This window comes from Grammomys surdaster, unplaced genomic scaffold (assembly GCF_004785775.1).
Source record: "Grammomys surdaster isolate TR1022 unplaced genomic scaffold, NIH_TR_1.0 130, whole genome shotgun sequence".
In the NCBI taxonomy this organism is placed as follows: domain Eukaryota; kingdom Metazoa; phylum Chordata; class Mammalia; order Rodentia; family Muridae; genus Grammomys; species Grammomys surdaster.
The window spans coordinates 21,782,949-21,802,173 of NW_021604588.1; the positions used below are offsets into that span (position 1 = coordinate 21,782,949).

Consider the following 19,225-nt stretch of genomic DNA (forward strand, 5'->3'; position numbering starts at 1 on the left):
GTGGTAAAAGTACTCCAGGCTGGAAAGTGAAAATCAACTATATTTTCATATGTCTCAAATGTGTGATGTTAAGCCTCACTCTGGAAAAGCTTCAGCAGAATTCCACACTATCTGACCAGTTAGTAATCTGGCCTACCAGAGTTTTACATTTATAAATTTTTATTTTCTTAAGATTTATGTTAATTATTTTAAAATGTTATTTTTTTGTCTCATGTAGGACAATCAATATAGTACCCCACCCTCACAGACGTATGCAGAGAGGCCCGTCTGTCTGCTGATCATAGATTTGATCATAGATTGCTAATTAAGTCATCGAAAGCAGGCACTGTTGAGTGTTGCCCCGACATTCCTGGTCACTGTTCTCCCTGACGCCCACCAGCAAAGCATCTGATGAGCGTGTCCTCACGCACAGTGAACTGGCTTCAGCACCTACTACTAAACAGAGGGACACGGGGCAGAGGTCACTGTCTGTCTTCTGTAGGTGACATCCCCAACGTCACCCGTACATCCTGCTGAGAACAGTCCCGGTGTCCTTGTTTACGGTTGTTCCTCTCCTCCATGACAGATATCAGTATTACCTGCAAGTCAAAAAAGACGTGCTTGAAGGAAGATTGAGGTGCTCCCTGGAACAGGTGATCCGGCTAGCTGGCTTAGCCGTGCAAGGTAAGGCCTCCCATGGACTTCCATCTTCTGCTTCAGTATGCTCTCCCAGGACGAACAGTTAGATTTGGTTAAGCAGCCTCTGGCTGAGGCTCCCTGGTCACTTCAAGGTGATTTGAATTAAGATGAAAAATTAGTGACTTGGGTGATTGGAGAGGATTTCTCACAGCTGCTTTAGAATCAGTCAGTGCTTGTTTGATTCTGGCTCTAACTGAAGAATAATAGTTTCTTTTAAAAATTCTACCTGTAATTGAAGCTGCCTCTCAGAGTGTGGAGGACATTCTCTCAGGATTATCCCTCTGTACCGTATGGTCATATCCTGATATTGTGAATTATTCTCACAACCTAAAGTACAGTGACGTTAACTGATATTCCGTACCTCCTGTAACAGAGTTTATGGGAGAACTCTAAGTAGATGGCAGATGTTTGACGAGGGACAGGAGTTGGATGAACTTGTCTTTCAACCTGTCTGGCTATATTCAATCTTTACTGCATTGTAGAATGTGTTATTGTGTGTGCTTGCGATTCTAACTTTTCTTTATGTATACATGTGTGAGTGTGTTCCAGGTGTGTGTAGCAGCCAAGAGAGGGCGTCAGCTCCGCTGGAGCTGGAGTCGCAGGTGGCTGTGAGTCACCACACGTGGGTGCTGGGAACCAAACTCGGGTCTCCTGGAAGAACAGCAAATGCTCTAAGTCACTAAACCATTCTCCATATCTGCATCCTATCTATCTATCTATCTATCTATCTATCTATCTATCTATCTATCATCTATCTATCATCTATCTATCTATCTATCATCTATCTATCATCTATCTATCTATCCATCTATCTATCTATCATCTATCATCTATCTATCTATCTACCTATCTGTCCATCTATCTATCTATCTATCTATCTATCTATCTATCTATCTATCATCTATCTATCTATCATCTATCTAATAGTGGTTTAAATGCATTTGCTCATATTGAAAATAGAGTGTGTGCCTATGTGTATGTATATGTACCATGTGGGCAATGCTTGGGCAGGCCAGAAGAGGGCATCAGATCTGCTGCAACTGGAATTACAGATATTTGTGAGCCACCGTGTGGGTGCTGGGAACTAATAAATGTCTTCTGCAAGAACAGCAAGTGTTCTTAACTACTGACTCATCTCTTCAGCCCCAAGTGGCAGAGGACTGAGAACATGCAGTGTGTCCTTTGCCTTTACACTGGGCCTTTGGTCTGTGAGAGGCTTTTCTTTCTGTTCCCTATATGTACTCTCTCTCCTCACTGCTCGGGCACCCTGGGTGTTGGAAGACCCTTGAGGAAGTTGGTGGATTCAGTCTGGATTCCTTTTTTATTGGGTCTTTGAAATGAACTATTGTGTCTGAATTTAAGTATATAATGTTAAAACATGGTTCTCTCTGGGTCTGGAGAGATGCTTCACAGGTAAAGTGCTAGCTTGCAGGAGTGAGGGCCTGAATTTGGTTCCAAAGAGCCCACATAAAGGCGGGTGTTATCTGTGTATGTATCAGAGGGCATAGGCAGGAGGCTTCTGGGGGCTTGCTGAACAGAACATGAACACTTCAGATTCATTGGAAGATCCTGTCTTATAAGTTCACAGAAGCGATTGAGAAAAATCAGAGATCGACTTCTTGTCTCCATGTGCACACATGTGGGTGAATTTGCACCCACACATGCATACAAGTCTCGTTCTCTCTGTCTGTCTCTCTCTCTCTCCCTCTCTCTCCCCCTCCCCCCTCTCTCTCCCCCTTTTTCTCTCTCTCATTTTTCTAACACTCCCTGTTGGGCCGTTAGAAAGACAGACCATACCCACAGAAGTAAAAGAACTGAGAGTGATAGTGATTCCGGGTGATTGAACTTGAGACAGGCTCAGTGAATTATCTCTGCTCTGAGCACCTCGCCTGAGTGGCAGCTGCACTCTGTAGGGGGAGCTCCATGTCTCTGTCCTGTTGGCCTTTCTGTGGTACATGCAGTCCCTCTTCTGCTCACTTTGCTGCTAAGTGTTTTTCCACGGAGCCAGGATCCAATGTGGGGTTGGGTTTTGTAAAAGCAAAGCAGAGAAAGGCAAGGTATTTCTGCGGATTCAGTTTGCATGTGGCCCCTCCACCACCACCACTACAGTGAACCGGCAACGGGGAGAAACAGAGTTCCTGGCATCTTGGGACATTAAAAATGTGTTCAGGAGGTGTGAAGATTTTTGAGGTTGCCTGCCAAGGGTGATTTACAGTGGGGGTTTCCAGCCGGAGCTACATTTCTCCATATTAACCTTGACTTAGAAAGTCCCCTTGGCAGGCAGGGATGAGATACCAGCCTGGTACACAGTCAACAAACAAACACAGGTTTGTTTGAAAGTCTTTAAATAGCCATTAAGGCTTGCTTCCAAATTTCTTCACTCTTTCTAAAAACCATCTAGTGGAGTTCACGTGCCAGTACTGACAGTTGCTAGGTTAAAGTTGGGCCCACAGAAGAGGCCTTGGCTTGAATGTTGTTTAATGGGGCCTCGGAGAGTGCAGTCGAAGCGGGTGTGTGGGCACAGTTTGCTGTGTTGTACCATCTTTCTCTTCATGTAATGACTGCTGTTGTTTCCCCGACTTTCCCTCTCAGCTGACTTCGGAGACTACAACCAGTTCGATTCCCAAGAATTCCTCCGAGAGTATGCGCTCTTTCCTATGGTGAGTTCTTTTTCCTTTCTCTTGGAATCTTACTTTCCTCGGACGTTTGATTCTTTATTTTGGAATGCTCTGTGCTTCCTGGGGAGGAGGCCTGCACACTTTAATATGGGGACAAGTGTTATGATGTACCAGGAGTAGAAGGGTGCATCTTCCCACCTCACAGTACTTCCTGATCCCCCCAACCCCCTGCCCCGGACAGAATGTTGGTAGTATGGAGAGGCAGCACTGAGTCTTGTGGGTTGACTTAAAGTTTATCAGTTCCAAGAGTGCTTTTCTTCTGTTGATGGAATCTGTAAGGTTTTATGTATATTGTCATGTAATCAACAAATATAGAGTATTACTCTTTTTCTCATACCTATCTGTCTGTCTGTCTATCTGTCATCTCCTTGACTGTGTCTGTCATCTGTCATCTTTCATCTATCTATCTATCTATCTATCTATCTATCTATCTATCTATCTATCTATCTATCATCTATCTATCTATCTATCTATCTATCATCTATCTATCTATCATCTATCTATCTATCATCTATCTATCTATCTATCTATCTATCTATCTATCATCTGTCTATACGTATCTATCCACCCATCTTTCTTTCTCCTATCATTTATTGTTGACCAGATTATTTTAGTTAGGCTGATAGTACCATTTGAATGTAAGCGGTGAGAGTGGACTGGGTTCATGGGTTCAGTCCCCAGAACCACAAGAGAGGACAAGAGGTGGGGGAGGTGTGTGAAATATACAGAAATCAGTCTCGTTTGCAGGAGCACACGAACATAGGGGTGAGTTCACTCAAGAAGACGAATGACTCATTCACTGACAACCATAAAACACTCAAGAGAGAAACGCAAGATTACACAAACACGTGTTCTAGGGCGTGGCTTAGAAAAATTTGTGTTAAAATGCCCGTGCAACCCAAAGCAATATACAGACTTAATGCAACCCCTACCACAGTCAAATGCCATTCTTCACAGAACTAGGAAAGACAACCCCAAAATTTATGTAGAGCTACAAAGGATCCCTGAAGCCAAGGCAATCTTGAGCCAAGGGAAAACTGAGCCAGAGACATTGTGCTTTCTGAACCTAAGATATGTTACCCGTGTGCTAGGTGATTTTATGTCAGCTAGACGTAGACTAGCGTCATCTGAGAGAAGGGAACCCTGATTGAGAAAATGCCTTTATAAGATCAAGATGTGGGTATGGCCGTAGGGCAATTTCTTAATTCACGATTGATGGGGAGGTCTCAGCCCATTGTAGGTGGTGTCATCCCTGGGCTGGTGGTCCTGGATTCTGTAAGAAAACAAGCTGAGCAAGTCAGTAAGCAGCACCACTCCATGGCCTCTGCTCAGCTCCTGCCTCCAGGTTGCTGTCCTGCTCGAGTTCCTGTCCTGAGTTACTTCAATAATGGACTGTGGCTGCAGAAGCCAAGTAAAGACTTTGCTCTCCAACTTGCTTTTGGTCATACTGTTTCATCATAGCAATAGTAGCCCAAACTAAGACCCCACGTGATGATGGCTGACACAAAAGGGTCCTGGCTTATAGGCAGATACATTGACCTTTGGAATGCAATGGAGCCCAAAAACAGATCCACACATGTATAGCCTTTGACAAAGAGGCCAAGGACATGCAAGGGAATGGCAGTTTCTTCTGTAGGCTGTGTTGGGGTGGTACCCACACAACATGGAGTGAAATGGGGGTCTTATTCCCCCTGTGTGTATGAATGGACTATGATGCAGGCATAAGCCCCTTGACTTTAAAAGTCTTGGGAAGAAAAAGGGGACAGAAGGCACTCCACAGACTTCCGCCATGCAATGGTTTCTGGCATATGACCCATCAAGTACAAGTAACTAAAAAGCAGCAAGGTCACATCAAATGAAAGAACTTCTACACAGCGAAGGTCGAATTTTACAGAGGAAAACTCACACATGGGGAGAAAATGTTTGCAAATCATGCTTTGCACCAGGGACTTGCAGCCATATCTGTGGGGACTTGAATGTGACTGTAAGAAAACACACAACCTTATGAAAAAATGTGTCGTGTGCCCTGAATAGACATTTTTCAAGAGCAGATAAAAATAAAAGCCAAGAGATATGTGGAAAACATTCAGCATCACCGACCATGAGGAGATGTTGTGTGGTCTACAGTGGAATGCCTGATTCCTTCTGGTGGGATAACTGTGGTCAAAGGACAGTCATCAGTGTACAAGGGACTTGTGGCTACCACACAGTTGCTAGGAGGTATGTTAGCACAGTCACAGGGAGACAGGAGCTCCTCATAAATACACATGGTCCTTATCTGTCATGGAGACACTTGTCTACCGATGGTCTTCGTGCCCTCTTCATTTGGGACATCTGGCTCCTCTGGACATACTTACTAAACTACACCAGGCCTTGGTAGTTGGGTGTCCTCTGCTGTAATTGCTCTGCCAGATCTGTGTATCATAGAGGTCAAAAGTCCCCTGCCCGCCTCTTAGGAATGCTTTACTGTCTGCCGAACCATGGACAGCAGCCACCAGCCATGTCCTGCTCACAGGCCCGCTCCTGGGTGAGCACTTCCTAGCACCTTCTGTGTTTGAATGTACTCATTTTAGTTATTTAGTTCTAAGCCAATTAAAAAATGCTAGGCCCAGGGTCCTGAAAGCTGCTACCCACTGCCAACTGGTACATAGTGTGTGCTGATACTTATTTCTGGAACGAATCAGTGATCTAAAACTGCCCATTCCTGAGCTGAATGGAAGGTAGACTAGAGATGTCACCCCTGGGGAATTCTGACACCTGGATGGTGGCTACACTGAGAGTAGTTTTACTGAGGATGATTGGACACCTCAAGAAGGCAGAGTGGTGTGCCTAGCAGCCCCGTGTGCGGCTTCTGCTCTGACACAGAGACACTCACCGTGGCTTTCTCCTTGGTTCCTTTTTGTAGCTTTGTTTTGTTCAATTGTTTTATCCCGAATTGTATTTGTCCCAAGTATATATTAGAATATAATAAATAATATATTTATTATATAATTATTTATTCTATATGATAAGTATACTATAATGTCAGCCCCCAAGAACTTACAGCACAGGTTTCTCAGAGCATGCTCCCTTGGCTGAGTGAAGCTCAGATGGACTACGGGCTGCCAGTCTTTCTACTGTTGGAACCTCCTCCTCCATAGTTGTCCATTCCCCTGCCTGAAGACCTTTTGCTGGTGGGCAAACATGGAGTCTGGACAGGAGATACATCTTAGATACCAACAGAGACATTAAAACACAAAAGCAGATCCCAAAAGATGGTTGAATAAGTAAAACTACTTGCACTGTCAGTCTGAAGGCCTGACTTTGGTCTGCAAAACCCGCATAAGAGCTGGGTGCTCTGGCATGTGCTTGGATCCCAGCAAGGGTGCACTGGGAAGCAGAGAGAGGCAGGTCTCTGGAAGCTTACTGGCCTGGTAGCCTAGCCAACTTAGGAAAGTTCCAGGGCAGCAAGAGATCCTGATGCAGGCAAAAGGTGGAACGTGCCCGAGGACTCACGTGAGGTAGTCCTCTGACTTCCACATGTACAACATGCACTTCCGTGTATGTGTGCACACACACCTACAAGCACACACATGCATGCATGTATGCGCTTGCATACATATGCAAAAAAATGGCAAGAAGACAAAGGCAGAACTATTGAGGGAGTAAGAAATAAGCACTTGAGGGAAAAATTCAGCATCAGATGATAAAGGCCTCGAAGGGTTTTATTCTTTCTGGTTTTGGAGATTGGGGTTTCTTATGTCCATGATGTCTGAGCTCAGGGACCACAGCAGGCTCAGAGCATGCATAATACATACTGTTGATAGCCAGGGTGCCCAGGAGAGCCTTCCTGAAGGGTTTCCTCTGGACCATGGCTCTGTTCTGTCAGGACTTTGCCTTTGCCCTGAACAAAATCCTTCTGAGGAATCAGCTTGTCAAGTAGTGCAAACTGCCCACTCAAGGAGTAGACCCTTCTCCACAGAGTCTCTCTATATAGGCCCTCTCTCCATACCTGTCGTTAGAATAATTGATTAATCTGGGTTTAGGATATACCAGACCGTACCCTGTGATGAAAGTATATTCCTAGCCTTTTGGTGTTGTTCCATTTTGAGGCAAGGTCTCACAAAGTTTCCCAAGCTAACTTTGAACTCAGTGTGTAGCCTATGTTGACCTTGAACTTGTGATCGTCCTACCTCAGCTCTCCTCCCTCCCAACCGTCAAGATTATTATTCTTAGATCTAAGCTTGCTCTCTTCAGAATGGTTTGCCATTAGCCTCAGTGGATGTTTATATTCAAATTTAAAGTAAAGTTAAATAAAATTAGAAGTTGAGTTTTCTAGTCACACTGGCTACCTCTTACTGTTCAGTAGCCACGTGTGTCTAGGAGCTGCTGTGTAGGAAAGGTCAGAAGTATTTTCTATCTTCCCCTAAAGTCCTTCTAGGAAGTGCTGAATAAGAAGCGGTAGATTCCCATGCTCATGAGTTGGGAATGGATCTAGGTCTTGGTTCAGCCCTCATCTTTCTTCTCTGAGTACACATCCCCAGTCCATCCTGCTATGCTCTGTCCCGGGTGGTCTGTGCTCTGAACCTTTACCACATAGTTGCTGGGTGGTGCTGAGGCGATACTGGGGCTAAGACCCTTACTGGCCTCATACATAACCTTGAACAAGTTAGCTGATACACCTCAGTCTTTCCCACCTAAGATGAGAATCATTCCAACACCACTGTGAAGATCAAGGAAAATACCCATCTGAGGTACCTAACTTGGTCTAGGGCAAATTCTCAGTAACCATCATTTGGATATGTTACTGTTACAGTGACCCTGTGACATGCAAATGAGTTGATCAATGCCACTGTCTGGATTTTAAAACGCAAACAGACAAGATAAGCAGAGAGACAAACTATCATTAACCAGTTTGGTACAATCAAAACCTCTTGTCTAAAAATACGAATGTTATATGCCATACAACGAGCTTAGTTCAGTCAATATTTATTGACCGCTTACTTTGTCTTATAAACTTGGGTCATTGTGGGAGAGCCCCATGACTGGCTTCCTACAGAATGGGAAGAATTGCTGCCCTTGAGGTGGCTATAGTCTGTCAGGGGGATGTGGGCAAGGAAGGAGCTAGGATGCTCTACAGATAACCACAGAAGAAACACTGTAGACAGCGAGAGAGTGATAGCTGAGATGGGGCATTTCCCATGGCGTGATGGTACTGTGTGGCTCTTCCCAGACGTGTGGGCACCAGTGTAAATAAAAGCCGTAAAAGCTGTGTTAAGGACAGCAACTTGCCTGAGGCTCCCGGGAGAGGCGGTTTGGAAGGACAGGCTGGGTCCCACTGAAGAAAGGTCCAGATGCCAGGCCCAGGTGTCGATCTAATTGTGCAAGCAGTGGGGAACCACGGAAAGTTGTCAACTTTCAGCTTGGTTCTCCCGGAGCTTTCAAAGGGGAGCATGCATTCCTCTGCTGGGGGAGGGACTCGGGATGAATGGCCCTGTTTGATCCTGCCTAGTCACTGACTTGGCAGATGGCATTTCTTCAGCAGAGGAAAGAACAAAGTACACAGACGGTCCACAGGTGTGTGGCTGTACCACACACCCTGCCATTTGTTATCCAGCACTGCCACACTCAACACATCTCGGGTGTGCAAACCTCGCCCCGCCCCCACATATGCACAGGTGGCGGCATTGAGCGGCAGATAGAAGCAGAAGGGTGCTTTGGGGTGTTTTTTTTTTTCAAAGTAGGAACTGGAGGTTTAGTGCAGCCCTTTGATCTCCAGTTTATTCTCTTCCTTTGTGCCTCTTAGAATGAGCACCTGGTATGGCTGCCTGAGAAACAGGCAAGCAGCTAGTGTCTCAGGCACACAAGACCCTTCTGGTCTCACAACAGGAAGCTTGTTTATTTCCTTCCGGTCATCCCAGTGGCTGTGAAGAAGTCAATCAATACCAATAGTAATAAAGAGTTCTTTCCTGTTAATCCGCTTCTCTCGTGTTTCTCGGGAGCTTAGGACCTTCTTGAATCCACAGAACAGAACCTCCAGACATAGTTAGGGGCTCTTTATTCGGTTTTCAACCATACCAATTCCTCACATTGTTGTTTTGAGGTAGAGTAGTTCTTAACCGTGTCTGTTTTGGGAGTGGTGTAGAGTTTCACCCATGTAGGCTTGTGAGATTGGAAGTAAACTTTGATACAAATGCTATTTAAAATATTTTTGTTTGTGTTCGTGTGTGTGTGTGTGTCCAGAAGTCAGCCCTGGATATTATTTCTAGAGTGCTGGTCCACCTTGGGTTTTGAAGCTGTGTCTCCTGTTTGACTGGAACTCACTCACTTAGGCTGCATCTTCAGGCCAGCAAGCTCCTGTTTCCCCCTTTGCAGACAGAGCCTCCCAAGCCGTCTGCTTCAGTCGTTCCCAGGTTCCCAGCACCCACATCAATGGCCATGAGGCACCCAAGCCATCTTGTAGATTCTAAGGCTGGACCTCAGGTGTTCATGCTCACATGCCAAGCATTTCACTGACACTTTGTATGAATCCGTCCAGATTTCAGTCCCCGCCCTGCACCCCACCGACAGTATGAGCAGGGAGAAGCCTTCAGCAGGATGTAGCTCGAAGACTCTTGCCATTACCTACGGAGCCCAGACACCCAATGTGCGTCTTTGCTCTCTTGGTGTCTGACAGCCGTCTGTCTGTTCCTTGGCTGAGTAACTAAGGACAGCTAGCTACACATGAGGTCCTATAGATGTTCCTGTAGGTGTCCTGAGGTGTGTTTCAGCCTCTCCCATGCTGAGCAGCAAGTAACACCAGAAGGAGCTGACTCTGCTGCCACACAGCTTAAATTCATTGCCTGGAATTTTAGAGATAGACAAAAGGTCCTGGCACAGCAGATTCCAGTGTTTGACTCTTAAAAATGATAGCCTGGATACTCGTTGGCTTCTGCCCTAATCATTAAAACCACATACCCGCAGGCTGTGGAGATAGCTGGACAGTAATGAGGTTGTAAGGACTTGAGTTTGATTCCCAGAAGCCACGTTAAAGAAAAGCTGGCTTGCAATCCCTCTGCTGAGGAGGCAGAACCAGATGAGGCCCTGAAGCTCTCTGCCTAGCTGGCCTAGCTATCTGGTGAGCTCTAGGCAAGTGAGAGTGCTTGTCGTTTAACAACAACAACAACAACAACAACAACACAATCCACAAGGCTGGCTACACCTCCTCGGTGTAGGAGCAAGAGCTGAGGTTATTCTCTGCCATCCATATGTTTACACATATGTTCATGTGCACATGCATATGTACCTGCACATACATGAACACACGCACATACACACACACAGCACAAGTACCTACCAAGCAATTTAATAAAAGTACATGTGAGAGGCAGACAGGCAAGTAAGAAGATAAATAGAAAAAAGCTGCCAGGGACCCACTGCTGTGGTAGGAACTGTGATGTCTGGATCCCACTGGCTGTGGTGAAGAGGTATGTGGCACAGCAGGAATCATATACTTGAGCCCATTCTTCTACAAGAGAGAGAGGGGACGTATCACCGGGGACACCTGATGAGAGAGCCACTGTCAGACACCACCCCTCATCTGTGTTCCTATTCTTCCAGGATTTGGCCATGGAGGAGGCTGCTCTTGAGGAGCTGACCCAGAAGGTGGCCCAGGAGCACAAAGCCCATAGGTAAGGCAGCTGGAGACTGAGAATCTGTTAACCCAACGTAGCACACCTTCTGCTCCTCTCTGCCTCTGGCTGTGCTCCCTGCTTCCTCCCTCCCCTCCATCCCTCTTTCATTTTTTTTTTTATCTTCCTTACTCTCTTCCTCTCCCTCCCTGTCCCTCCTCTCTCTTGAAAAGTTTTCCTTTTTAAAATTATGGAAAATCTTCATAGCCGCGGGCAAGCAGGTATCTGTTTTAAGTAGACAACACTGTCTACAGAGATGAGTGGAACAATTAGTGCTTTTAAGGCTATGTCTCTTAATTGAGTAATTTACCTTCCTTTTCTTATTTGTTTTCTTTGTTGAGTAAAAGGCAGCTGAATGTTAATGCTGTAGTTGATAAGGTACCGTCCTCCCCAGTGGAAATGATTGGCATCCCCAGTGCCGCTGCTCTGGGGTTTGCTGTTAGGATACTGAGGGGTTTCAGTCCTTTTTGTGCTAACCGTTTCCTCCCGTGGCGCTGTTTGGTTTGTAGCGGGATCCTGCCAGCAGAAGCTGAGCTGATGTATATCAATGAAGTCGAGCGTTTGGATGGATTTGGACAGGAGATCTTCCCGGTGAAGGTAACATGCCATCCCTGACTCTGTGTGTACATTTTCAGAGTTAATGTCATGGGCCAGAGTAGTTTCAGTGTCTTAGTGTCATGGGACATTAGTTGATGAGTTACTTACTTCCCCCCCCCCCGCCTCCCCCCCTCCGTGACTGGACAAGCAGCAGCTTAAAGGAAGAAGGTCAATTTTAGCTCACAGTTGAAGAGAATACAGTCTTTGGTGCTGGAGAAGGCACTGGGGCATCTGGTCACATTGCATAAGCAACCAGCTTGCAGAGTGAAAGCAGAGTGGGCTATGAAGCCTCAGGACTTGTCCCCAGTGACCCGGTGACCTATTTCCTCCAGCAAGGTTCTGCTACCTAAAGGTTCTGTAACCTTCCCAAACATCGCTACCAGCTGGTGATGTTGTTTTCTAACACGTGAGCTTGTGGGGGACACTTCCCATCCTAACCGCTGCAGTGTCAAGAACTCACTGTAGATAAAGAGAACACTTCTTAGCTCAGAGATTTGGGGTTTGATCTTCAGCAGATTATCTGCAGTTATAGGACATTCATCTAACTGAGTCCATACACCAGCACCCCTCACCCTAAGGTATGGAGGCCTGATGGGTCTTTCTTATGGCAAGACAAGTAGCCAGTGTACTGTGGATGTGAACAGAGGCTAGCTAGGGGATTTCCCCTTGTGTTTCTTCTCTCCACTCCTCTTTGGATGTGGGGGTGATTGCTGGTGAAGCAGATTAAAGCATCTCCAGCATGCAACCATGTCTTACTTCTCCAGCTCCACAGAGCTGTGTGTGGTGGGTGTTCTGTGGAAACCATGCCTAGGAAATCACTAAAAGCACCTCATATCCATTGTAAGAACCCACCTACCACAATGGGTGTGGCTGGGAGCATCATGGAGCCCAGAATCCAAAATCATTTCCCCCTCTCCACTGACCAATTCTTCAGAAGAGGGTGTTCTCTCAGACACCCAGTGCAGTTGGTGCATCCCAGTGATCTGGGTGACGGCTGTGATTTCAGTACTTCACTCTGGGCTGGCTCCACCGGCTGCTTTCTGTGCACGATCTGTTCCCGTTATGTTGCTTGCTTGCAGTTTGCCTTAATGAGAATGGCCTATGAGTGTCGAAGAGAATCAAGCGGGGTGGCTGCGTCTCGTGGTAAGGGCTAAATGGCTCTCTTTTAGGTTTGTTTAATTTTCTTCTGCTTCTGTAATGCCGCCCTTGGTAGGGCTGTAATCCATTTTTCTTTCAGTAATGCCTGGCGAGCCCATCTGCAGCCCACTCACAGCAGCTTGTATACAGTCATAGCATTTTGTGTCACTGGAAAAGCAGTCAACTTTTCTCTGTTTCTACCAGACCAGCTTCTCTGCCTGGAAGTTGGGGGTCTCACTGTTGCAACCATCTGCTTGCTTGTTTTTATTGTCCAGACTGGAGGAAGGGCGGCCAGTGAAGCTTGCACTGAAGTCTACTTTGTAGCGCGTCACTGGGTTCTTCTAGCAGGTTCTTCAGTGGTTTCTTCAGGACTTAGCTCCCTTCCTCAGAGTGGGAAGACCACAGTGTTTAATGACAATTTGGGATAACAATACCCTATTTAAAAAAAAAACAATCCTTAAGGCAGTAAAACATTTTCAGAAATTAAAAATATATCAGAAATAGGCTGGAGAGGTGGCTCCGTGGTTAAGAGCACTTGCTGCTCTCGCAAAGGACCCAGGTTTGGTTCCCAGCTTCTGAGAGATAGCTCACAGATGTCCTTAACTATCGTCCTAGGAACTCTGGTACCCTCTCTGTCTTATGTGGGAATCAGACATGCATACAGCACTCAGAGCAGGCAAATTTAAATTAAAATAGTGAATAAAATTAAATATTAAAAAGTGATATATTAGAAATGGAAGGTATTGGAGATTACAGGATGAAGTGGAGGGAAGCACCTCAAAGCTGACTCATGAAGGTGGGAGACAGGAGAGAGATTGATAGACCGCCTGGAATATTTACCATCTGAGCAATTCAGGGTCCGAAAAGAGGAGTCAAGGAAACACAGGGGAGCGCCTAGTGGGTGGGGCTACCCGAGGGCCTGAGGGACAGCACTGAAGGGTGCAGGGCTTGGACCCCAGTGGGATGAGTGAGATTTTACACAAACCCAAACGATATCCAGCTCTTCAAAGTATGTAGGTGGATAGTTTTTTTTCTTTAAAAGTAAATAAATACAATAAAAAGAAAGAAAAAAGGAAAACTAAAAATTTAGTAGAGCTCAACGAATTTGAGAAAAATCCTAAAATTGCCTCTAAATAGAATGTGGTAAAGAAAGATGCTGTCAGGGAGCCCTGCAGCCTCAGCACCGCTGCCTGCTGGCTAGGATGCAGCCAGCTCTGTTTCGTCACTCCATCCATGGGTTTGGTTTGTTAGGGTGACCTCAGGCAGACTGCAGACAAATGCTTAAGGTTGGTGCTGTCTCTTGCCTTGTTTCTGTATTTTTTTTAAGATTTATTTATTTTATATATATATATATATATATGTGAGTACACTGTAGCCGTCTTCAGTCATACCAGAAGAGGGCATCCGATCCCATTACAGATGGTTGTGAGCCACCATGTGGTTGCTGGGAATTGAACTCAGAACCTCTGGAAGAGCAGTCGGTGCTCTTAACCACTGAGCCATTTCTCCCGCCCTTGTGTCTGTATTTTTAAAACGACAAATTCGATGATATGTATTTTTCAGGTACAGAATCTATTGATATCTATGTGCATGTAGGACGGGGAGATCAAGCTAACTCACGTGTCATTTCACAGTCTTAGCTTTTAAAAAATTGATTAATTAGCCGGGTGGTGGTGGCGCATGTCTTTAATCCCAGCACTTGGGAGGCAGAGGCAGGAGGATCTCTGAGTTCCATGACAGCCTGGTCTACAGAGTGAGTTCCAGGACAGCCAGGGCTACACAGAGAAACCCTGTCTCGGAAAACAAAAAAAAAATTGATTGATTAATTAATTAATTAATTTATAGCTTTTGTCTTGGCCAGTATCTCCTCTGTTCTGCGTCTCCCACTCTCTGCTCTGATGAAGTCCACTCCTTCCAAGTGAACTCGGTGTCTGTCTCCCCATGCCTTTTCTCATTTCACTTAGAATCATGTATGCCAGAGTGTCTGATTTAAAGTTTGCACGGTATGCCACTCTGTGGTACATAGGTGCACGCCCCGCCCCACCCCACATCTCCCTCATTTGTCTCTCTCAGGCTGGATGACCCTAGCTACTGTGAATGATGTGGTAAGGTCACCGTAGTAACAGATGCCTTCTATTGATCTCCTGCAGGACAATCATGGCAACAGCATGCACCTCGGCATTTTCTTTATGGGGATTTTTGTGAGGAACAGGATCGGAAGACAGGCAGTAATATACAGGTAATCTGTTCCTCCACCTTCGCCTCAGAGGCTGTGGGCCAGTGACTGCTTTGCAGTGAGTCCAGAGCCACACCAGCCGGAGTGAGTTGCATTTTCTCAGTTCAGATGAAATTAACCGTCTTCAGGATTGACGGGGCTAGGGGAAAACGGATAGTGCTTTTCCTGGAGGCTCAACCTTCCTGACTACAGGGGATGTGCATTTCAAGTCACTGAGTCACTGGGGCAAACCTTGAGAGTGGGAAGAGCAGGCTCCGTAGTCAGTCCTGCCTTTGCCTTTGTTGGGACCGTCCCTGGCCATTCAGACCCAAACCACATTCTCCCCTGCACCCTCTGTCTGACCATTCACTGGGTAACCACAAACTAATCTTTATACTAACAAAAGGGGATTGATTGCCTATAAAAGTGTATCTCAGAATCACTCGGTCTGTGATAACTAATCAGTTTGAGTTTTTTTTTTCTTTATCTTGGGACTGGTTAGCCCTCTTTTCTGTTTAGTACAAGCAAGTCCTGTGCAGGGATGTGGTGACGGGCTCCTGCCCCACACCTGTCTTCCAGCTGGCTCTTTGCAGGGCTGCCTGTAGGCTCTGTCATGTATGCTCTTGTATACCAGGGCTGTGTGGCTCTGTGTTGATTGACAGAACACCATTCTTGTATGAGCCTCTGGTAAGTGTACCTGTGCATCTAGGGCAGGTGGTCAATGACAGTTGAAGCAGGCTAAGCCCCTCCTGGCCTGGAAGCTTCCAGCATAAGCTTTGTGGATCAGACAGAGCTGCGTTTTTTACAGTTTTTAAACCCAAACCATCCTGATTGACGTCTCTCACCCAGATCCCACTGTACCATTGTTTTATGGTGTCACCCTCTTGCTCTTTGAAGCTAGAATGAAGAGAGAGAGACCTTAGGACTTATTTAAGGGCTAGGGAACCATATGCTTAGATCACCAGTGTGTAGAAACATGTACAGCCAGTGGGCATTATTTTCTAAGATGGCACGGTGACTGTGCACACTGCAACACAACTTTACTACACTTTGGGGTCACTAAAGCATTCAGGGGAAAGTGCCTCGTCGGTGGGAAACTTGGGGGGAAGGTGACAAGAACTTTCCAGGTTTTTCTTTTAGCCACCGATAAGGAAAACAACATTTCAGGAATGTCACTATGCAGGTATAATCGAAATCAAATTGTTGCCTGTGTGAGTTGGGACCTATTTGCATTTCTTTCCCTTTTTCTCTCTTGAGAGGTAGAATATTTAAGCTTTTGTTAGAAAGAAAGAATAGCTAAATCATAATCGCAAGATGAGACCCTTCTCGTGGAACACGTGGACCATCTTAGAGTAAGCCTCGTGACATTTCTTTGGCCCAGGTGGAATGACATTGGGAGTATTACCCACAGCAAAGCAGCCATCCTGCTGGAGCTGATTGACAAAGAGGAGACCGCGCTCTTCCACACAGTGAGTCCAGGGTTCTGCACAGCCTGAGGGAGCATATTTTAAGCTAACAACACCCGTTCCTGTTTCTCCATGTCCTAATATGTGCCTGTTCAGCCTTTTGATGGTGGGATACACTGTTATCATGTACAAAGTATACACTCAAGGACTGTATAATCAAGTCACACACACACACATGCACACATACATAGGCACACACACACACATGCACAGGACACACACACACACCTTATCTTGTCAGTGCATTCCTAGGTATCCTGGGGCCCATGCAACCCTTGGTAACATTTTGGACACTCCTGTCCTCCACAAAAGACTCAATGCTCTTGAAGACGTTCTTTCTAATGCTTGCCTGGTCTCACGTGACTTCTTGCAAGTGATGAATGTTCCCGATGGCTTTGAAATAAGATTCAAGTTTGTCCAGCATGCCACGGCACCCTGGTCACAATCTGCTTCCTCATGTGACTCCTAGTTATGTCAGATTGCATTTTCTGTTGCTGACTGACCTGGATCTTTCAGCCCCTCAGCCCACGCTGTCTGGAGTCAGTTGACCCTCTCTCTGAGGACCTTCTCAGGAGCCAAGGCTGTTCGCCTTCACTACAGTCTCTGGTTGAATGACATTAGGGTTAGTTGTAGGCTCTGCCTGGATTTGGTTGTTTTGAAAGTTCTGCTTTAGAATTATCGAGAAGCTGTCAGTTCATCGCTGCAGAACCAGGATCTTTGCTGTGAAGAATTCATTAACCGACGGTCATTTCTACCATCTTTGCTGGGCCACAGTGGCATGGGCACCATTGAACTCAATGGTTGAGTCACTCCCTTGCCCACTTGTTATTTATTTATCTTTTTTCACACGAAAAGGGACAGGATGGATGCCTGTACGGAACAATCTTAGTGAAGCAAATATCTAGTCAAACACGTGTTCATTTCTCCATCTCTTCCTTTTCAAGGACGATATTGAAAATGCCAAGTATGTCTCCCGGTTGTTTACCACACGGCACAGATTTTACAAAGAGAACAAGATCTGCACCGAGTAAGTGACTGTCTCTCGCTCTCCGTGTCTCTGAACGGCGCAGCCCTATTAAATTGAGTGCCTCAGTGAGGTTGTGGTCCCCGGTTTCCATTCATTCTTTCCCCTTGATCCTTCTAGAAACCGTAGGAAGAGACTAAAGGCAGTCAGGAGGGAGAGACGTTTAAGTGCAGTCTACTGCAATCCATGTGCCTAGAGAGACAATCGTTCCCAAATTGACTGTAAATGTTTAACTTCCCGGATGGGTGGGCCACATCAGTGCCTTTTCGGCACTCGACTCTGGGTTCGGAAGAGTCTAAGTGCTCCCAATTTGCCCAGGTGCCCCTCCGTGTTCGATGCGGATGATATTCACAAGTGGGGAGCGGCGTGATGAGCCAACTTAAAAGAGAAGATGCAGTCGCCGGCTCGGCCTGTTTCCGCTCACAGTTGGCTAACCCTGCGTGCGCTCCTGGGTCATGCCATCTGACTGCAAATGAGAGGCCAGGGTAATTAGAGGGGGATTTGGAAGGCACTCCGAGATGGCACGCATCTGTGTGTCTTTTTAATTTAGTTCAGAAATAAAGAGGATAAGTCTGAGTCTGATTGGGGGCACTTCCTCGTGGCCTGACCTCGGAGATGGCGTGCCGGGGGCCCAACTCTGCCAATGCCTTTACTTTGGTTGCTTTCAAAAGGCGGTCCTCAGCAGAGCGCATTTGCCGCTTGGGCCCCCAAGGTGTTTAATTTTGGTTCAAAGAGCATTGGAGATGTAAATTCCAGAGAGAGGCTGTCTTCCCACTCCCACAGTGGGCATATCCAAGCAGGGTAGAATATTGCTGTTCAGAGGTGCCACTAGAGAAGGCAGACACTCAGAACTGGATCCCCAGGTCATGGCAGTCTTTTTTCTTCTTCCATGCCCAACAGCCTCTTTCAAATCAGGCTGTGCAGTTGGCCACTGCTAGGGCCTAAGAGTACAGCTCATTCGTCTCATAGTCCAGGCCTACCAGCAAAGATAGGAAAGATGCGTTAGCAGGCCAAGCAAGGGCATAACCTTGTCTTCTACAGACACACTATCATATTTGCCCCACGAATAGAGTTCTATTCTGCTTTTGCCTTTGAATTTGCCTGGTGGCCTTGACACCCCTCAAGAGTTCTGTAGCTGCTTCTGTGTGGTGGATATGAGCCCTCTTCATAGTTCCAATCTTCTGGTTAGGCTGTTTCTCAGCAAATGTTGTCATTGCTGTGTTTGTGCTTAGTGTGTCTTCTGTGGTCTGTGTTGAACAGCATGTGTGATGCTGAAAATCAAGAACCCTGTTCTGGGGGAACCCTGCGAGGAAAGCACATACATCTCATCTTCCCCCCCTCCCATACACACTGAGCTCTGCGGTCAACGGTATCCCTCCAGAGTTTTCCAAAAACTTGAACTGTCTCAGCAGCCTCCTTCTCCATCCAGGACTGTCCACTCACGGGCCACTCGGGTTTGTCCTGCTGTATTTGCTTCTGCAGAACTGGTCCTTGCCAGCTGGATGCCTTACTCCAGGGTTCAGTTGCTGCACCTTTGACCTGGGGAGGAAAAGTTGGAGGACCATGCTTAACTTAGGGATGCTAACACTGAACCTGCCCAGCTGTTAAAAGCTCAACAGTACTGCATTTGTCTCCGTGGTTTCACCAGAGCAAAGATATTTATCAGCAAGCTGGTAGAAGGTTGAAGTCTCCAAATAAGGAGAGTCTTTCCTTGAGGAACTGTAGCCCAGTCAAAAGTCTGTATTTTGTTTTAAATACCATGTGGTCCTGGGAGCTCCTGA

The 19,225-nt window shown here is 46.2% G+C and overlaps 1 protein-coding gene across 1 annotated transcript in view; it reads left to right on the forward strand.

Annotated features, from left to right (window-relative positions):
- Ptpn14 (protein tyrosine phosphatase non-receptor type 14) overlaps positions 1–19,225 on the forward strand; it is a 135,881-nt gene that overhangs the window by 87,305 nt on the left and 29,351 nt on the right. Inside the window, exons 4-10 of the mRNA XM_028761184.1 lie at positions 566–663; positions 3,271–3,338; positions 10,935–11,005; positions 11,515–11,602; positions 14,890–14,978; positions 16,336–16,423; positions 17,365–17,447. Coding sequence (XP_028617017.1) covers positions 566–663; positions 3,271–3,338; positions 10,935–11,005; positions 11,515–11,602; positions 14,890–14,978; positions 16,336–16,423; positions 17,365–17,447 — 585 coding nt within the window. The remainder of the gene's footprint in view (positions 1–565; positions 664–3,270; positions 3,339–10,934; positions 11,006–11,514; positions 11,603–14,889; positions 14,979–16,335; positions 16,424–17,364; positions 17,448–19,225) is intronic.